Below are 21,252 nucleotides of genomic sequence, written 5' to 3'. Positions count from 1 at the left end.
CTCTTAATGAATAGACACAGAAATTTAATAACTTAAGGGTTTAGAAACGTGCAGGGTATGTTGGGAGGAGAGGTCTCCTTTCAGCTCCTGCACTTCAGTGTTTGCTTTTACTGGAATTTTTGCCTGGCCCTGTGTAGTACCACAAAGGAAAACCATATGGCTGAAACCTACATAGTCATGACAGGCAAACACAATTCACTTCACGTTTACCAGGGGATCAATGCATCATTTCAAGAAATCCAAGAAAAAGGGTACCAAGTTAACTCCCTGCAAGATACATTATTTACCTATGTTCAGGATTGAAGTGATGCTGAATTGTTCAGCTTCAAGTCATGACTAATCACTGGCTTACAGTATCTCCAGTCTTCATAAAAATGCCAAATAACTCCTGTGATTCGTTAAACAGGAAACAGCTTGCATTGTATATGCAGAGCTTGCACCACATGTCCTAAATCTGTTAGAAAAATGGAAATGCTAAGGTACAGTGGTGTAATATAGGAGAAAAATAGTTTTGTCTGTATTTCTGCAGAAGATACAGAGTGAATAAGAATGAAGTAATTAAGATCACGTTAAAGTCCTGTTTGCGGTCCTGTCATAATAATCGTATTTTTAGCTGAATAAAATCATCCTGTGGATGATTTTTTAATCTGTGTTTCATATTGTTTTTTGCTTCTTGTCACAATGTATTCTTACCAGTGAACAGCTCTCTCCCTAACAACTCTGCCAAGTGAAAAATCAGTTTGGCCTTATGTTGACCCCTATTTTGTTTTGGCTTAGTATTTTGTTTTGATTTAACAAAAGGTATACTATTTTAGGTAGCAAATGTTTGGGGTTTTTTTGCATTAAATAACCAACTCTTGCAGTTTTTTCCCTAGTAGGCATAAACTCCTGTCAGGGCTTACCTCAGCTGTTAATAGCAGCTGTGAGTGTGGCCCTGTTGATCTCTTGGAAAAACTGGAGCTAGGAAACTGAGATGGCATGAAAATAGCTGAGGGTGAGGTTTCAAGAGAAATATTCCTGTAATATGCTGGAACTGGGGAAGTGAAACCTGCAGTTCTGACAACAGTGACAGATTTATAGACTTGGTACACTAATTAAAAAGCAGCTTCCCCTAATATATCAATCCACGAAATGACAGTACCAGGGAGAGCTACCTTGTTTTTTGCACAAATATGGGAGCATTGATGTGTTCTGTCCTGGAATGACAGTAGTTTATTTTGTATACAACATTAAAGAATAACGTTAAGCAAGAAGCAACTGAAGGATTGCCTCCTGTTGTGCAATGTATGGGGAGATGTTTTGCTGTCAACTCTATGTTCATATGCAAGACAGAAACAAAAAGTTTTCATTTGTTCTTTTTCTCCTTGCTGTGTTTTATTTACATGGTTCTGGTAAAATCCAGCTAAGAAGCTAAACCAGAAAAAAAAAAAAAGTCAAATAAAGCATTAGTTAATAATGTCCATAACTATTTCTAACTAAATTTTTGCTCACAACATTTTGGGATTTTCATGTTCTGAGATTTACCTGTGGATTTCCTTTGTATAAAAGTTTCTTGCACTGGATAAATGGTGCAGCTTCCTTGCATCCTCCACCAATACTTCTCAATAGATGAGACCACTTTTTTTCTGAACCCAAAGTTACTTTCACCATATAATTAGAATTTTTTTGTTCACCATTCTGATCACAAATAATTAACTGTGAACTTTGACTAAAGTTCACATTCACAATTATGTGAAATGGATTCATGTAATAAGAGTGTGAACTTTAAAAAAACGTTTAATGGAAACTCCTTTCATAAAATATTTTTTCTAACAAAATGTTTACAAAAGGAAAGGATTTATGGTTAGTACTTTTTCTTTGTTATCAGACTCCTGTAAAGGTGACAGAAGCTGTTGTGCACAGGACAAAATTCATTGCCAGGGAAGAGGATAAGAACTGCTCTAGGCTAAAGAAAAATATCTATATTTACTAGTTAGAAAAGTCACACTTGGGAATGTCCTTGTGCATTGTTTTTGGCCCTCAAAGACTTCAGTTGTGTTACTGGAGAAGTTCCTTATGATGCATGAAGGACAACGGTGTATGTATTGTTTGAAGGAATTATTCCACTACATTAGCAGCCATAAATGATATATAGAAATGGGGTAGAGTGAAAGGACATGATGGAAATAATCTGTTTAATTTATTATGAACTATTTTACTTATGTTTACTGTTGTTTAGTCCAATCACAAATACAAAAATAGCATAAGGTAAGAGCTGGAAAAGAAAACCAAAGTGATTAACTTTGCATTATGAAGTTTCTTAATGTTCAATTAGGAAGCTACATCAAACTTGATTTCATGGCACTGTATCTATATATGTAATTTACTTTTTAATTGTAGATCAGTAATTAAACCATTAAATACTGACTCTGAGCAGATTTTCTATGGGCTGGACTTTGTTAGCTGTAAATGTCCCCAGATGAAAAGCTTGTTTGTTAAGTTATTTTGAAGTATACAGTGCAAGTCACCAGGAAATAGGTCCTAGAAACTTTCATCAATCAAATCTTCCTAATTCACTTATTTTCCTAAATATGCTTTATAATATCTGTAATAACGCAAACCCACTTCAGATCTGGCACTCAGATGGCATCCAGAATGCCATTTTTGAGGTACCAAGGAAGCCACAATAGATTATTTCATTACTACTAGTAGTTTGTATTTTGTACCTTCGATATCAGCATTCATGATCTGACCCAAGGTATAAGACTTTAATTGCTGTCAAACCATATAAAATCCTGGTGTCAGGTTCTTAACGCTTGACAAGTGCTAACAATCCTTCTCTTAAAAAACGTAGACATTCAGTTTGCTTTGAATGGTTTTCTGTAGATAAAATGCAGAACTTGTAGAGCTAAGTTGCCTGCTAACAATTGTATGTTTAACACCACCTTGCCATGAAACCTAAGGTAATTAATCTGGTTCTGTACCCTGCAAATGTAAAACAGGACAGATGTTTGCAACCACGTTCGTGAACTTCTTTAAATTAAAAGCGCTGTGCATGTCTTTCCTGTAAAGGCTGCACAAGAAATCATGAATTGTTAATATCGTGTTTTTAAATCAAAAGCTTTTCTTGCAGCAGGAGTTCATCCTTTATGTATCTGAAAACAGTGCACGCATGTGCAGGAATAAATACTGAAGCAAAATGAAAACAAAGAATTACATAGCTTCCTGTGTATAGTGTTGGTACTCTAATAATTGTGACATATAGATATCTAGAATGTGAAATTAAAAAAGAATTTTAGATCTTAATAGTAGCTTGGTAAAAATAGACCAATGTAAATGTTCATGAATTTAATGCCAACAAAATACTGTGGCCTGTTTCTGATGGATGTTGTTAATATGAAGCACCTGCCATTATGCTGTATAAAATGCTATGAATACTGTAAAAGCCTAAGACAAATATAACTTCCATTGAAGTCCTTTCATGAGGACACCAGCAGCTTGCTGATTATCCCTGCACTGCTGTCGTGTCAGTTCTAAGTTGGACATGAATTGGCTATGTGCTCTGAATGGAGCGTGATCAGTAGTGAGCTCACACTCAGTACCTGAGGATAATAAATCTACTTCTTCAGAGTTTGACAGCTTCCACCAAGTCCAGTGAACCTGCAGAAATGAAGTATCCATCTGACATTAGGTCTAGAATACAGAACTTCTTCACATATATACAGTATGTGCATTGCAATTTATTTCTGTTGTAACTAGAAGCTGGTACGAATTTGTTGAGTCACATTCCTAATATGTTTGATGAAACCAAAGCTACCTGCTGGAGATGAGTTGTTTAACAGTGGGTGGCTGTCTCTAGGCAGCTTCCTCATTAAGTACTGATTTGAGTTAATGTCTTCAAGTGATCAGGCACTCAAATTTCCTATGTAACTACTGGTTTGTCACTTTTTGGCAAATAGTTTAATTAGTTGTGTTACTTATGATCAGTGTCACATATTAATCACACAATAAGACACAGAACTGGAATGCAGTGAAAGTTTGGTAGCCATGGTGGACCAAGGAGAAGAGAAGAATTAAAGATTCTACTCCTTTCAGACTTGCACATAATTTTTAATCTTTTACTGTGTTTGGTGTTCTAGGATGTGATGTCCACATTCTTCCAGTTTGGGGCTTCCATCCAGCAAGAAGCCATCATTATGCTGAAGATCATGCAAGATTATGACTGGCATGTGTTCTCTCTGGTGACCACCACCTTCCCTGGATATCGAGACTTCATCAATGTCATTAAGACCACAGTGGAAAATAGTTTTGTGGGCTGGGACATGCAGAATGTCATCATACTTGATACCGCTTTTGGAGATGCCAAGACACAGATTCAGCTGAAGAAGATCCATTCATCTGTCATCCTGCTCTACTGTTCTAAGGATGAAGCTGTCTATATACTAGATGAGGCTCGTTCCTTGGGCCTTACTGGCTATGATTTCTTTTGGATAGTTCCCAGCCTGGTTAGTGGTAACACAGAAATCACTCCCAAGGAGTTTCCTTCAGGACTCATTTCAGCGTCTTATGATGAATGGGACTACAGTTTAGAAGCTCGGGTACGAGATGGCCTTGGAATTATTGCCACTGCTGCATCAGCCATGCTGGAAAAATACTCCTTCATTCCTGAAGCAAGAACTAGCTGCTATGGACAACTGGAGAAAAACGACCGACCAACTCACACCTTGCACAAGTAAGGCTTCTTGGTTTGGATTTTTTTCCTTACATAATTTTCCATTGGTAATTTTCAATTGTATTGTCTTTATATGTTTCTTGAAGGAGAATATTTGGGTTTGTTAATCCCATCATGCTCTCTTAAGCAATAGTTTTCAGATCACAGAATTGTTTTGGTTGGAAAAGACCTCTAAGATCACCAAGTCCAACCATTGGCCTAACACCACCATGGCGTGAAATGCCATGTCTATGTGGTTTTTTGATGCCTCTAGGGATGGTGACTCTAAGAACACCTGCTGCAAGGATTGTGCACGTAAAAATCATGTTATGTGTTGTAGAGAATGAATATTGCTCTGCATCTGATGCAAAAGATGACAGACATTTATCTTAGAGGGTGTGAAGCTGAGTAATAAAATCGTGCTGTTGTATACTTTAACTACAAGGTAAAATTACCAAAAAGCTCTGGAGGATGTGCCTGAAGCATTCACATCAGCATGAACCTGGTAATATTTGAGAAGACAAAAGATGGCAGTGATAAAGAGGTGTCCCTGGAAATTATAGATATATTAGATTAGTTAGGCAGCTTTTATCACCTAAAAACTGGAATCTGTCACTTCTGCTTTTGAGGATCTTATTTTTGTCACCCGTACTAGAATAACTGTAAAAATTAATCTGCATTAATCTAAGCTGATAGGGATGTTTTCTCAAAACAGTTTGTCATATGGGAACTACCAAGGTTTAAGTCAAGATTCTTTTCTGCTTTTTTTCCTCTCTTTTCTGCTTTTTTTCCCCCCTCCTTTTTTTTTTTTCCTCCCTCTTTCCCCCCACCCCCTTCCCTCCCCCTCCCACCCTCCTTTTAATTATTCTCTTTAAGTGTGTTGCTTCTGGTTACTTCTGTCTAAAATTATGTATAACACATTAATATACACAGTAATTTATTTCTTTATCTGGTTTGTGAGAGGAAGCAAAGGGAATCTTGCATAGTTTTTAATAGTTCTCTACAATATCTCATATGGAAGTTACTAAGCAGTATATATGACATTTGCTCTGACCAAATACTGCAGATGAAACACTTTACACATAAAAGTAGGATGGAATTGGCACAAAATGGAACAGAAGTGCTGATTTCATGTAGGCATTGTAAAACATTTTAGTCTTCTGATATGTAGGTGCATATTTAGATTAGGAGTTAACTGCCATATAATGTCCTGGACCAGCTGTGTTTTTTTCCTGTGAAAATGGCATCTTTGTGCACAGCATTCTTCAGAGCCTCTCTTAAAAGCCAAATACTGCCAAGTAAATGGACTTTATTTTCAAACATGTAAACATTATAAACAGTGTGGCCAAAGTTCAGAAACTTGCACAGTTCTGAGAGGATTTGCCTTTTGTGTGATACCTCCACTTTATTTGGGTCTCCCCTTTCCTGTTTCTAAGCCTCTGACTCTAAAACTGTACAAATTCACCATAGGCATTGCAGAAAATCTGTGACTCTTTTCCTGCCACCCCAGCTTCCCCAGGGAGAGACAGGAGGCAGCACTGGGGTGGCTCTCTGATCCAGCGTGGCTCCACACCAATGGCATCCTCAGGTACATTAGGAAGAGTGTGACCAGCAGGTCAAGAGAGGTTCTCCTCCCCATCTGTTCCACCCTGGTGAGGCTGCACCTGGAGTTTTGGGTCTAGTTATGGGTTCCCCAACTCAAGAAGAACAGGGAAATACTTGGGGGAGACCAACAGGAGGCTACAAAGATGACTGGGGGACTGGAGCATCTCATGGGGAGAGGCTTTGAGACCTGGCCCTATTTAGCCTGGAGAAGAGTAGATAGAGAGTGGATCTAATAAATGCATATAAATTTCTAAATGGGTGGAGGTATGAGGATGGGGTCAGGCTCTTTTTAGTGGTAGCCAGTGATAGGACAAGGGGCAGTGGGTACAAAATAGAACAAGGAAGTTACAACTGAACTTAAGGAAAAATTCCTTTCCTTTGAGGATCATAGAATCATAGAATTAACAAGGTTGGAAAAGACTTGAGAGATCATCAAGGCTAACCTATTACCTAATACCTCCTGACCACTAAACCATGGCTCCAAGTACCACATCCAAACTTTTTTTGAACACCTCCAGGGACGGTGACTCCACCACCTCCCTGGGCAGCATATTCCAATGGCAGATCACTCTTTCTGTGAAGAACTTTCTCCTCACCTTGAGCCTAAACTTCCCCTGGTGCAGCTTGAGACTGTGTCCTCTTGTTCTGGTGCTGGTTGCCTGGGAGAAGAGACCAACCCCCACCTGTCTACAACTTCCATTCAGGTAGTTGTAGAGAGCAATAAGGTCACCCCTGAGCCTCCTCTTCTCCAGGCTAAACAACCCCAGCTCCCTCAGCCTCTCCTCATAGGGCTTGTGCTTGAGAATACTGGAACACTGGAGAAGGCTGCCCAGAGAGGTTGTGGAGTCCCCTCTGGAGACTTTCCAAAACCTGCCAGGACATGTTGCTGTGCAGCCTGATGAAGGGTAACCCAGTTTGTGATTCTTCCATGGTTCTTCTTAATGGATTTGCTGACAATGCCAGAGAAAAGTGAAAGCTAATGGCACCCCAGTAATCAAATCTGTACCTTAGCTGTGGGATCTGTACAATCAAGTCCACTACTGATATTTGAACTCCACTTTGTGTGAAAGTTAAATTGTAGTATGGCGTCAGAAGTGCTGGTGTTTAAGATGCTGTGATTCACTTCAAAGGGCCACAAAACCTCGAACCTCTGAAAAGGACTCCTGCCCCTTTGTTTTGGTAATACACTACTGTAGACTTGAATTAGGTATTCAGTGGTTGGCACAAGTTTTCTTTCTTCAAACAATAATTTTTTTTCTCATTAAATATGCATGACAGCCAGAACAGGGCTTGTGAATGTTAGAGCAGTGAGTTTAGAGTTCACCAGGAGATTCTGCAGCGAGTGGAGCATGATGCATAGAGAAATTATTAATAGGAGAAGTTGTAAGGTAGTGCACTGTGGTTAATAAAGTCACTTCTCAATATGACACACTGAGCTATGAAATGAGAATATATTTTCCACACCAGAGATTCTTTGAGCTTCTCCAGCACCACAAGAACAAGAAGCAGGCTGTTTTTTTGTTTAGAAATGTCAGAATTACACTAAAATGAATAAACTTTAAATAGTCCTTATGTAATAACTCCCCAAGACTATTCTTGTCACATATAATCTGCAAGAAAAGCATTTAGTAGTGCTAAGTAATCTCTGGGAGCTGCCCAGGTGCATTGCATAACTACATTGTGCTTTCTTATCCTCACCACTAAATCGCACGTTTCTTCCTGCATGAGAAATCAATGCCTAAATTAGGGTTTTATTCTGAAGGGTAATCTTCACTCTTGCAGGTCACAGGTAGTACAGATTTTTATTTTTAACCACAAGATAAATGTATATGATGCTGTATTAAGGAGCTAACATGACAAAGGATTTTGGAGTATCCTTGTAATAAAAAGGGCTAAAGTAATTGTAAACAGCTTATGGACCTCAGATCTACTGTACTGTGCTTCCCTGTTCATGCTGGAAATCAGTGCTGGAGAAGTGGGCTTGCACAAAGGGACACTGCTTGCAAACTCAGGAGCAGAAAACCCAGTGGAAAGGAGGGAAGAGGCTCTGTAAGGTAGTGCTTGAGCAAAAGCAAGCTCCAGAATGGAGCAAGACCCCAGGATTCTTAGACTCCATCTATTATAATGACAGTCTAATTCAGCTTTAAATCCAGTGTAGTATTCAAAGGCTATGCTATAATAGTTGATTTCCTTGTCAATGGAGGTTGGTAATGACTTCTCACATCTAGATAGTGATTTTCATCTCTATTTAAGAAGAAATTCCATTTAAAGAAAGCTATGAAGTGAAAACTCCTCCTCCCTCTTTCTCAAATCCATTGAGTATTAAATTGATTGGAACATATATGTGTATATATATATGTATTTTGAAGCACATGATTTACCCTTCCCTTGTCACTGCAATTCTAAAGTATTTTTACTGGCTTTCCAAGCCTAGGAAAAAAAAAAGAAATCAGGTTTGCTTTATGTGTTGGGATGATTTGAACAATGCTCATTTCTAATTTCTAATAGTTTTTCCCTATGAATAAAGGATTTCAAATAAAATACAGAGATAATTTTCAGTACATTAAAAACCATACATATATATATATATACACTGATTCAGATCATGTTTTCCCATCTCTGTAAGACCCAGATTCTCTCAAGGCATTGAAATACTGGCACTACAGGATAAATAGAATTAGAAGCCCATTAAAGCAATGTCAGTTGAACAAATGCTTGCTTTCTCTCAAAAGAGGGAAAACATCCAAGCAAAGGAACAGCAAAACAAAATAACCCTGCCAGTCGTCATGGAAAATGCTGCTGCTTAGAGAATAGAAATGCTTCTGCTTTGTCTAGAAGAGTATTCATGTTGTGTGTAAAAGTCATAACCCTTGCAGATACGTTTCACAATATTTCCAACCACTCTAATCCATACAGGGATGGATGGAGTTGACAAAGCTGTTGCTCTGTTGTCATTATCCTAAAAAGCAAAAAGATGTATCTGTCCTTAGGTAATTAGATGTTTATCTTGTAGTGTTTAGTTGCATTTGGTTTCCAATTACAACCAAACAATACACAGGATTTAGAGACTCATCTTATTCTTAGTAGCAAAGGTATAGTGCTAGAAAATTGTCCAAACTGCTCTGGTCAGGCTGGCCTTTCATACCCTTCCCAGGCAGTTTCCTTTGTCCATCATCACTGAGCCTGGGAGCAGGAGCAAAGGGAACTCCAAAGGGCCAGGTACAAAGGCACTGGTTGATCCTGCTGTGAGTCACCATACTTTAAAACCTCAGGGATATGGTGGGAGCAGTGTTTTGGAATATGCTACCCACTGTGGCTGTCTTTGCATGGACAACTGCACGGTCAGTTTTCTTGTCCTTGCTGTTGTGCTGCTGTTAGCTTACAGCATGCCAGGAGACAGCTGTTTCTTCAGAGGGCAAGTGTATGCTGTTTCTCTAGTTCTACTAGAACCACTGTGTGCTCACAGCAGTACTTTGCACACAGGGTAACAATCTGAGATTAACCCAAGCCTCAGCAGCCACCTACATAGTTATGTTTTATGGTGGGAAACAGTTAATTTTAACATTTCATTTCCGGTAACTGTAAAGCTTGAAGAAGTTTCAGGTTTTGCATGCTGCTAGATTTGCTTATTTTTATTTGCTCCTGTAAATGCTGCTGTATGAAAGCAAATCCAAATGAGGATCCTAATGGGTGAAGGCATGAACAAAGCTTCAGTCCTTCATGAAGTGCTGAGTCCACAGGGATGCTGGGGGCAGCAGATTCCAGGGAGGACAGTATGTTTAGGAAAGGGTCTCTAAATGAGGACCAAGCTGCCAGTCCTACATTGAGTGTTGACAATTAATTTCAGATGTCTTGGATTACATGAAAAAACAAATGAGACAAAAAAGGAATCTGTCAGTGGTAGGATCCCACTAAGTCTCATTAATTTGTGTGGGAATGTTTTCCTGATCAGGAGATCCAGCAATAAAGTGTTGTAGTAATTGGACTGGTATACAGAGATACACAAATCTAATTTACTGCTGACAAGGAGATTTTAAACAGTAACAGCTAGAGACTTGCACTTCTTTTAATTCATGTGCTGTAAGTGCCCTCTTCTGCAATATGAGGACATTGTCCATATAGTTGCATTGAACAGCAGGAGCTGAACTGATGAAATTGGTGTCACGTTCCTCCAAAAGTAGAACTAAACTTCACTGGCACCAGAAGAAGAGTTGTGGAGGAAAACACTCCATCCAAGGTCCCAATGTGGTACTGGTCTGCTGAGGAACTAATTAAAGGAATTATAAAAAATTCCTATCAAAATTTTCTCCCAGGTTAGATCAGTTTAGGAAGCAGAGGGTACCAAGGAGTTACTGGATTAGGGTCTTGTAGAACATTTTCCTCCCTTTGCAATACTTAAAAAAAAATTAAACAAAGAGAACAAGCACAGCCTTTGTCTTGGAGTTGAGCAGAATCAACCTTCAGGGCTGAAAGCAGGCCTTGAAATTTCAAATACAAGTGAAAGTTCTTGGAGATGAAGATGCTGCATACACCATCCCCATTCAGGAGTCAGGCAGGCTTCACGGGGAAGAGTCTGAGATGCTTCTGAGAAGCTGCAGCAAAATCTAATCTTATTAGACCTTTTCCTGAAATGTTATCGCTAATATTAACTCACTAAACCTTCAGGAGTTTAGCTCCAATGGTCTGTGGCGCACCCCCAGAGAGCTGGGACCTTTCTGATTTGCCTCCTTCCCCTTGACCCCCTTTTAGAAGGACTCCACAAGAATTTTGTCACTTGTCTGGCAGAACTGGGGCAAAATGAGTTTTCCAGACCTAGTGGCAACTAATGCTTTAAGGAGCAGCTGGCAGTAGGTACAAGTAGTTGGCATGCCATCCCTTTTTCACAGTCACTGTGCATATTGTTCCCAAAATTTTATTCATCCATGCTGGCTCAAGGCCTAGGGAGATGCAGCTCCGAAGCAGGGTATGGTTGTGAAGTTATATTCAGGAGAGTGAGAGCTGGGGGAAGTGAGGAGGAGGACAATGTGTGAAGAGGAAGAAGAGGCTTTTTGCATCACTGTGAAGGATTTGAAGTTAGAAAATAAATCCTACAGAGGCTAAGATGTAAAATTGTCTTTTAAAAAACCTTTCACTAATTGAAAAATGCATCTCTGCTGTGTTTAATACTGATCTACTTTAGACCTCTTCCCGTGTACTTCAGAACACACATTTTCCATTCAGCATTTCTTGACTTAATTTTGTAGATGGTTTTCAGAAATCTGTTTCTTAATGATAAATAATTTGTCTTCTGATTTCTTTTGACAAATATCTTTCAAATTTCACAGTAGAACCATAGTAAGGAAGTTCAGCAGTTCAGAGCCTCAACAGGATAAAGAAGAAAAGACAAAATTTGGATTTACTTCTGCTTTTTTTAGGTATGATGCTGGGTGAATGCCAAGCCCAGGCAGGCTGGCTGTCTATATTATTAAAATGGTTGGTTCATGTTGTTTGTAGGAAAGAGAAATATCACCAGATGACATGTTGGTTGTGAGGCACTTCATCTGGCTTAAATCTCAGCTTGGAAATTCCTTCTTTGGGACAGGAGGAGGAGGAGAGTTTATTTTATGAAACCTGAATTTCCCTAAGTCTCTGCTGTTTCTCTTTATTGCTGGTGGTTGTCATGGTTTTGAAGCATTGCCTCACAGTGAAGAAGGCACTAAATAAAAAAATGATAGTCCCCAATGATAACACCTGAGGAATTTATCAGGACTGATTATCTGGTTTAGGCTGCAGGATGAAGGTCTGAACTCATGGCAGCAAGGAGTCCTATGGGCTTTCCACTCCCTTCCGCTATCAGGCCAGATGCTTTATTTTGCAGGTCTAGTAACTAAGTTCTCTTCTTTGGAGGTACCTTAGGAGTGATACTTTTTAATTAATGCCTCTGCCTTACCCATTGTATTTTTTCATGACAGTGATCCATTTGGAAGCGTTTGCTGTTGTATAACATAGAAGAAGAAAATCTCAAACATTCTGCTACAGGGGTGGCTATGGCTTTGCTGGAATTTCAGCTGTCTCACACAGTATAGGAATTCCTTACCAAGTACCTTATGGACAAAGAAGAGCCATGACTTCTGTAAGGAGATTGGCCAGAAAGGTGCTTCTGTTTCCACAATATGATACTCTAGAAAATGGTCTTCTAACAGTTGAGATCTTCTAAAACTTGAGGTCTGATCCTATTGACAAAGTCTTCCCCATTTGTTAGTGGAAATTAGAGTCAATGAATTTGTGACAGAATATTTACAGGGTAGGAAAACCCACTGTATTCAAATGTGTCCAGTCTTTCTGGATAGAGTCAGAATTTTGACATGGATAAGTTTTAGCATTAATCTGAAGCTTTACCTGAATTACTTGTTATTTCTGAATCTGTAAGATTTAAGCTGGAAACCTTGAGAGCAGTTTGTAACCTTGGTACTTCAAAGTCTTGATGTAACTGCAATATGAACTGTGTCCTGCTGTGGTGTTTCAGCACTTCTCTTTTCAGTTTTGTTGAGAAAGGTGACAAGCAAAAAAGAATTGTATAAATGTTTAAAAGTATTTTGAAATATACAGTGTAGACCTGAGAATCTACTTTGCATTCAATTTAAGAATAGCTTAGCTCCCATTCCCACCTGCCTCCCCCCTCCCCAGTTCCATTTTTCATAGAGGTATCAACTGGGGAGTCTTACAAACTTCTGTTTGCAAAAGTTAATTAATACTTCAGTGTCACAATGCCATCACAAAGCCTCCTGCTATCATGTCTTTGCAAAGGTTGTAACATTAATGAAGTATGAAAAGCAGATTAACTACAAATCCAAAGGTGTATGCTGAATTGCCCCCTCAAAGTAACCAGCTCAGGTGATTACCTCATTAAGAACAGGAATATGCAATTCCAAAACTGCATCAGAAATATATTTTTGACCAAATCAGAAGCCAACGACATCTTGCACAAAATTAATCTTGGGCAAACGTAAAAGTCTATGAGAATAACTATAAAATAAATACTTTCTTCTCCTCACCCTTCCAAACGAGGAGCAGAAAGGCACATGATTTTTGTTTGGGATTTTTTTTTTTTTTTTTTTTGGTAGAGCAATGTAGGATCTTGGTCAGTAAAAGCAGAGGAGGACTTCTGTTCTTTGTGGAGAAAAAAAAAAAAAAAAACAGTTCAAAAGGGAATGTAAAAAGCGTAGGTATTGGTTTCTGAAGAACAGAGGCAGCTGATAAATTTTGTACCCAAGAGTGTGCTTGGGAAAACAAGAATCTCTTTGAAGTTCTTTTTTATTGCTGCAGTTTGGGAAAGTGGGGTAGCTCAGACTGCGTCACACGCTGATACCTTTGCATATGACTCAGACAATACAATTTTAAGAGACTTAGAGATTAGGAACTTTTTTTTTTAAACTTGCAAAATGTGTTTCACCACTAAATGACTGATAGATTCACACAGCTTAATAATATACCTTGAATTCAGTTTTTTCAGTTTAGATTTTTGGTTCATTTTCTTTCTGGAGCACTTGATCATCACTGCAGCCACAGCACTGCGTCTTGTGATGGCCCTTCAATAGCTTCTAGGCTAGAGCATTTACATATTAATCCCAAAAGATGATGAGTGGTGTTTGAAATCTGGGGTAGTGGTCCTACCAAACTACATTAAAGAAGGGTTCAACTCGAGTCCAGTCACCACTGGCTATGTAATTAATCACCCAGCTGGACACGAAAGCCTCATGTACAGCCTGCATGTTTGTGGTCCAGCCCTTAGGAGGAGACAAAATGCTTGGCTTTTGGTTTTATCGACATGAGGTGACTTCTGCCTGTTCCTGTGAGATGAGGTGTATAAATTGTCAGGGAACCTGGGAGGGAAGTACCAGTACAAGTAGTGCATGTTTTCCCAGTATGTCCTTGTTTTCCTCTTGCAACAACTTCCTGAGCATTTTATTCCTTGGGCCACAATGCATTTCATTTTCAGCAGTGAGTGAATGTTGTGCTGCTTTCTACATGTGTGCACGAGCAAATTCTGTTTGGTGGTTTGCCACTGCCTCCCAAGGTGGCAAACAAGCTCTTTATTCCAAGGAAGCTCTTTGAGTGCTGGATGAAAAATGTAATATATGGGAAATTAGTTCAACTGAAAAGCAAAATTCTGCCAAGGGGAAAATTTTCAGTCTGAAAGTCTGTCACAAAATATGAGTTATTACGATGGGTGAATTTACAAATTGCTGTCAAAACGGTGCTGAATTATGTTACTATGGCTGTTTAGGGCAGTGCACATTTAATTATTAGCTGTTATGATACAAAGCCATTATTCCTTCTGGGTCTATATATTTTTATTTAGTGTGCTTCTGCTATTGGGATTTTCAGGCAGCTACATCAATATAAAGTGTTCTCCTTTGAATGTGGAGCTGAAGAATTTTGCCTGTGTCAGGTTCACGAGGATAACCATGCTACTACAACTGAAAAATAGCAAAATAAAAGCCCAAACAAAACCAAACATATAAACCAGTATTTCTACAGAGCAATGAATGAGGCATAGTTAAAGAATACTCTTCCAAATACATCTGTCTCCGTTAGTGTTGAGCTGAATTCCAGAAAGAAAGCAATTGTGTGAAAGCTTGGACTGCATTTCTTTCAATGAAATATGCTGAGAATTCAGTGCAATTAATTTCAGATGATAGATTTGGTGTTCAAGGCATGTTATCTTCTGGAAGTGCCATGAGATCTTGAAAATTTGAACTGCTGTTTTACTTCTCTCCCATGGGATAGCCCTGTCAGATGCACATTGACAATCTGGGGTTTTGGCTTGTTTTCAACATGACCAAAGAACACCAGTAACAGAGTTTTACTCTCTTCCCTTTCATGCCTAATTTTCTTAGGTGTCAGAATTTAATCTAATGTATAAAATGATAGATTTTTCTTAATATTGGAGTCTGGGGAACTTGACCTGAGTGCTATCTTAGTTCAGACTTGGCAGTAAGATCCCTGTATTTATGATTTAAATAAACCCTGCAATTTCTCATCACTCTTTCTGACCCTGGAGTGGTCAAAACAATCTGTTCTCACTGAGAAACACTGAAGCTATGTGGAACTTCAACAAATATAAATATGGATTTATGTTATAAATCTGGGGAAAATCTTGAGAGAAAATTATTTTTAAGGAAAGTCAAGTTTGTTAGGTGGTCAGAATCCCAGCATTTCCCAATCAGTGGAAGAACAATGCTTTGGAAAAGAGGATTCAGTGATGAATAGAAAGGAGCAGTTAGTAATTAAATACTATGTACATTAATCAGGAAATAGAAAAACTAGGCAAAGTGTGTTAAAAATAGTATGAGCTCAATAAGGGATTTAAGACCTTTGAGGAGAAATCTATGGCTGGAAAAGATATAGGACTTTGTAGAGCTGAAGGATCAGGTCATAATTCTCTATTTGTGACCTTATCCTTCAGTTCTATAGAGGCTAGGGAGATTCCTACCCAAGGGTAGATCAGTGTCTGGCTGCTGAGCACTTCTAGCCCATGGCTGCTGTTCGTGTGACCTGCAGTGTTCACCAGAGTTCGTAAGTGTCCCTCGCAGGCACAGTCCAGGTCAGAGCAATGTTTCAGTAGAGAAGATGTAGCTGTTGCTAATGCCAGGATTGCTTCTAAGAAGCATATCCTTAGAACATGTAGGTTAACATGGCAGTACAGGAGAATGGAGAAGACAAGCTACAGGACTTTGATACTTCTTCTCTCGTAACTGGGTAATTTCCTTCTGTTGACATAAACTCATATCAAATTTTCAGTTGAATAAGTGTTTCACTTTGTAGCTGAACAATGAGCCTGTGGTAAATAAACAGTTTTATTGGTTCATTATCCAAACTGGTAAGTCTAAAGGCAGGAAATTTGGGATTTAACCAACTTCTTCAACAGAAATTTTAAAATCCTCCTTCTTCTTGTGTGTTTTATTCTGAGCTCTTCTAATTGTTTTTCTATCCAAAGTGCTTATTAGTTTGCATATCTTTTGAAAGCCATTAAAAATTACTCTAAATACAAATAAACAAACAATAAAAACAAAACCCAGAAAAAAACCAACAAAACCCAATCAAAAAACCCCCAACATCAACAAACATTTAAAACATCCTCTTTCTTTTTGAAATAGTGAACTGAATTCTTATCAGCCCCTTCAAAGTTTTCATGTCTAGTTTTGGCTGAATCGTAGAGTCACAGAATGGTGGGAGTTGGAAGGGACTTCTGAAGATCATCAAGTCTGACTTTTAGTGGTATTAATCCAGGTGAAACACAAAAACTCTTTACAGCTACTGTGTTGGGAAGGGCTGACAGGACTCTTGAAAGTCTAAACAGGTGAAGCCAAGGTAGGTGCACTTACTCCAGTGAGACAATGATCACACACAGAAGTGATGTAGATGTGTTTAAAACAGTCCTGAAAACCTGGAGACTTTGTGCAAAGTGCCAGAAAGGTTATTCCTGGGGTGTACTGATCATACATAATGTGGAAGCTGCTTTGAAAATGATGTCTGCATTACAGGTCATATGTAAACAAAATATTGCTTTGCTTCTTGATATGGGCTGCCTTGAAGTGCTCAGACTGCCTGTACTGCAGCCACAGGCTTTCTGCAGCCTCGCCAGGATTTGGTGTGTGGATTTCAGCAGCCGTTCTGCTGACTGAACTGGCTTGCTCATTAACTGCTAGACAGATCATTAATTTTTCAATGAACATTTTTTTTTTTTTCTCTTGCCTTCTAGGTTTATGATGAATGTGACTTGGGAAGGTAAAGATTTGTCCTTCACAGCGGATGGTTATCAGGCACACCCCAGGCTGGTCGTGATAGTACTGAACAATGAGCGTGAGTGGGAAAAGGTGAGCACGGCTGTTGGGAGAGGAGGTGGGAGAGACTTGGTAGAACCCTAGTGATGACAAATAGACTAACATCATGGGTGTCAGTGATGATACTCTGCTCTACCAGGTTTGTCACAACAGTTCAGAAAAGAGAATGCTATCATATTCTGAGAAGGTCTAAGGAGTTTTAACAGCAGTGTATCAATGAAGATAAGCCATGTGGATTTGGCAAGATTCCTGTGAAACAACTTGCATTTCCTGCACTTTAGTAAAACAAAAAAAGGCAGAACTGAAAAATCTCCGGAAACTTAGACCTTAACTACTTAAATTTGGATAGATTTGTATATCTTGACAACTCCAGTCCTTTTATCTGCTTGATTTTATATTCTTTGACAGATTGTAATGTACTATCTATCTGTCTGTCTATTTGTCTATCCTTCTGTCTATCTATCTATCTGTCTTTCAAACTGTAAAATTCCTGTTGAATTGAAGAATAATCCCTATAATATTTGCCTTAAAAATTTGGACTCTTGACTTGTGCTTTGGTAAACAAGTGATCTAAACCTCTGCCTAAACTAGAAGAAAAAGTGTCTTAATATCAGTGGTAAACCTGCGTATGAGTTTATCATAAGTGTGTTCTTTTAAAGAAAATCTTCCACCTCAGTCTGTGATTGTTTTGGCTCGGAGTCTTGTAGGTTGTCTGTGGTCTCATGATTTAAAACCAGAGGATCTCAGAAACTGTTTGCAGTATGAGACTGTAGAAAAACATACATCTATATCAGCCACCACATTTATTTTAAATTTATAAAGCATGACCCTGCATTATCTAAATTGCTGCTGAAATCTATGAACTCTTTTCTTTTTGTAGTTTTATGATCCCATAAAATCAATTTAAAGCTCCAGTTTGTAAGACTGCAAGACTCTTCACGATGTTGAATAATAATGACAAAACAAAAATCACTGAAGGGCATCTCAGTAAATTTGCTAGACATGCAAAAACATAGAGAGTAGCCCTAGATTATGCTATGTATTTCTTTATGTACATTTGATGCAAATTTAATTCTCTGGATAAATTTAATCCTGTTCAAACGTGTCAGTCTGAATCTTTGGAGGAATCTTTTGCTCAGTAACTGTTATGAAAATTTCTTACCCTATTTTAAAATTCTTCAACAGTCTGCATATCTTAGGTAATGTTCTGGAAAAAAATATTATTCTACTTGGGGAATATTAGTATGAGGCACCAAAGGGGGAAAATGGTTAGAAAGACAGACAGCAATGTTTGAAGTGTAATAATTTCATACACCTTCTACCTTGAAACTTCTCTGAAGAGACCATTCAAAAGGACAAGTTTTGATGTTTTTGAAAAATGAGCTAACAGCAGCAAAGAAATGCTGGATATATGAACCTACATTATTTCTAAGAAATAACTTGAGCCAGTTTTAACTTTCAAGTGACACTCTATCAGAGAACTGATGATGTGGTACAGGTTTGGCTGGGTCTAACTGTGCACATTGTACAGCAACAGTGCACACTCTGCCTGCTCTACTGGGCTACAAGGCTGTCTGTAGGATGATGCTTACCTTGTCTGCATGGTTTTCCATGTAGGAAATCTATTCCTGCTCATCATCATGTTTAAGAAGTTTCTAGAAGACAAAAAAGAAAAAAAAATAAAATGACTGAAGAGAGGCTCCTGCCTGGGAAAAAAGTCTATGCATCTTCTCCTATCTGCCCCTTTACTTTAGAGCCCCTTTGGTAGCAGGCCAGAGGAGCTCCTTCAGTAGAGACAGCCTGCCCCTAGCTGCAGCTCTCCTGGCTGCTTCTCTGTCGTAGCACTATGGGAAGGAGGCCAGCTTTAATTATGTCAGAGGGGAGAAGTGAAAGGCAGCCAAGAACAGGCTGTCACCACCAGAATTATTCTTCTGACCACAAGCTGATCCCTGCTGCTGTGGATGAAGATAAATAAACTGACTAATCAATTATCCTGGCAAGTTGGACATAGCTCTCGGCTATCTTGGAGCACCCCACATCTATATCAGCAGAGCATCACTGTGCACTTCAGAAATAATAGGACAGTTTCCTCAGACTTAGAGACATGAGAAGGCCCTCACCCACCCCCTGGTTTATTTGAACATCTCTTTTGTGTCATCTTGACATTCTTCCCAAGGTGCATTTCTCAACCTATATTTCTTAGCTAATTTCTTTCTCCTTGTTTCTTTCTCCTTGTGCGGTTTTGTTCAGTTTCAGAACTGTCACAGTTACTCATCTGAGATCTAACATTTCCTGCTCTGAGTTCCCAGACAGGCACATAGTTTTGCTTCCGATTAAAGTATTGAAATGAGTACCACAGAATTGTTTTTGTTGAAATCTTATTAAATATCCTTAATCCTATATGGAAAACACCAAGCCTTAGAATCTAATTAAATCTTTTGCTCATGTAAAAAAATGTCAATGCAACAGCCTGATAATCTTTGTAATGTAACTAATGTACATAGACATAGTGAGTAACTGCTTCATTGTTTATGTAAGAAAGACTAATTATGCTTTCTCTGAAGATTTTTTTTTAACTATTCTCCTGAAAATACAAGATTTCCTATTGAAATTCGATTTCCTATTGAAATTCAATTTCCTTGGGTTTTAGTATAATAATTTGTTTTGACTTAAGGACTGGTTTTTCTTAATTTCAAAACTAATAAACTTGACTCGAGGTTTGAGGTTATAGAAAATCCATTCAGCTGTGGGTGAAGAGCATCCATCTTAGCCCTAGAAAAATAAGTTCCTTTTCCTTTACGAATGACTCAGTATCAAAACTTAGAAGTGGTGACTGCACATGTAAATGGGGTTGAATTAGAGATGTGTCCCATATCAGTTTCTGAAAAAAGCTGATTGGATGCTAATGGCTTGAAGTCTGAAAATCACTTTTGGATATGTTCAGCAGGCATTCAGTTAGATATTTTGACAGATCCTAAAGCATCTACTCAAACTTCTGACATCAACATTCATATTCTTGCTGCTAATCTTGACAGGCAAAGGGGCTGATGTTCTCAGGAAGATTTTTAAGAAGACAAGCTTAATGTTTGTTTCAGGGAAATCTGATAAATTTGCCACTTAGCAGTGTTGCCCAAATATCACCAAAATGCTGCAGGAACACTGAGGTAGTGCTAGAAAATCCTTAGAGGCCCAGCAGCAGCTGCTGCAACTCCCCCATTAAGCTTATCTCAGTGAGGTGTGACCTGGGTGTCTCACCTGGCCTGTTAACTTCACTGAGTTGCAAACTTCACAGTCTGTTAGTCTGTCCTTTTTCAAGTGTGGAAATAAAGCCAGTCAATCCAATATTGGAGTATAAATAGCAGTGGCAAAATTAGATGACTTAATTAGTTGTGCATATGATATATGTTAAGTAAGGTAGGCAGGACTGTGTTGCATTTTGAGTGTGCTCCCTGTGTAAAGATGAGTTCTAGGGCAAACCCAATTTTTACTGGTTCTCCAGGTACATACAGATGGAGTAACCATGGTGTTCTATATTCTGGGGTAACTGGTGATATGTAAGCGTCCTACATTTTTGTAGCAAATGAATATTTACAACAATCTGGAGTAAAAGGTACTACCTGGCACAGCTGCTAGTTAAATATCACTGCAGGAACCACTACATCCAGGCTGATTCTAAATGTAAGCAACTTCCCACTAATGTAGGATTTAATGCAGAACTTGCTCTTGCTCTGATTAACTAGCGTATGCCAGACTCACAAGCACTCTGTGAGGTTGTACACATTTGTGTCTAAGTAGGAATGAGTGGGCAGAGGGTGCACAATTCCTGCCGGGAATAAATGAACCAAGGTGTTCACAGAGAGCTCCATCTGGCTACTAACAGCCACCATCATGTAGCCAAGGAAACTGAAACCTCACTGGACAAGAGCTGAAAAACCTAACACTCAGACTTCTGACAGAGTTTTTTGTCAGGGTGCTGTGATAAGTCACTGAGAAGGTACAGGAGAGCTTCTCTGAAGATCTCAATTAATTTTAGAGCATGAGTTTTGACAGCCAAAGGATCCTCATGGAAGGATCCAAAAGCTGTGAGGAAATGCTTGTATTTTAACTACAGCAGATGAAATTGCATTGCTT

General features: G+C 38.8%; 1 protein-coding gene across 1 annotated transcript in view; it reads left to right on the top strand.

Annotated features, from left to right (window-relative positions):
- The window catches only part of GRIN2A (glutamate ionotropic receptor NMDA type subunit 2A), a 175,071-nt gene that overhangs the window by 95,645 nt on the left and 58,174 nt on the right, over positions 1–21,252 (top strand). Inside the window, exons 2-3 of the mRNA XM_054390918.1 lie at positions 4,119–4,711; positions 17,040–17,154. Of these exons, the coding sequence (XP_054246893.1) occupies positions 4,119–4,711; positions 17,040–17,154 (708 nt within the window). The remainder of the gene's footprint in view (positions 1–4,118; positions 4,712–17,039; positions 17,155–21,252) is intronic.

Source organism: Indicator indicator, chromosome 22, assembly GCF_027791375.1.
Source record: "Indicator indicator isolate 239-I01 chromosome 22, UM_Iind_1.1, whole genome shotgun sequence".
Lineage (NCBI taxonomy): Eukaryota > Metazoa > Chordata > Aves > Piciformes > Indicatoridae > Indicator > Indicator indicator.
Note: the sequence above shows the minus strand (reverse complement) of the source record. Positions and strands in the feature narration are given on the sequence as shown.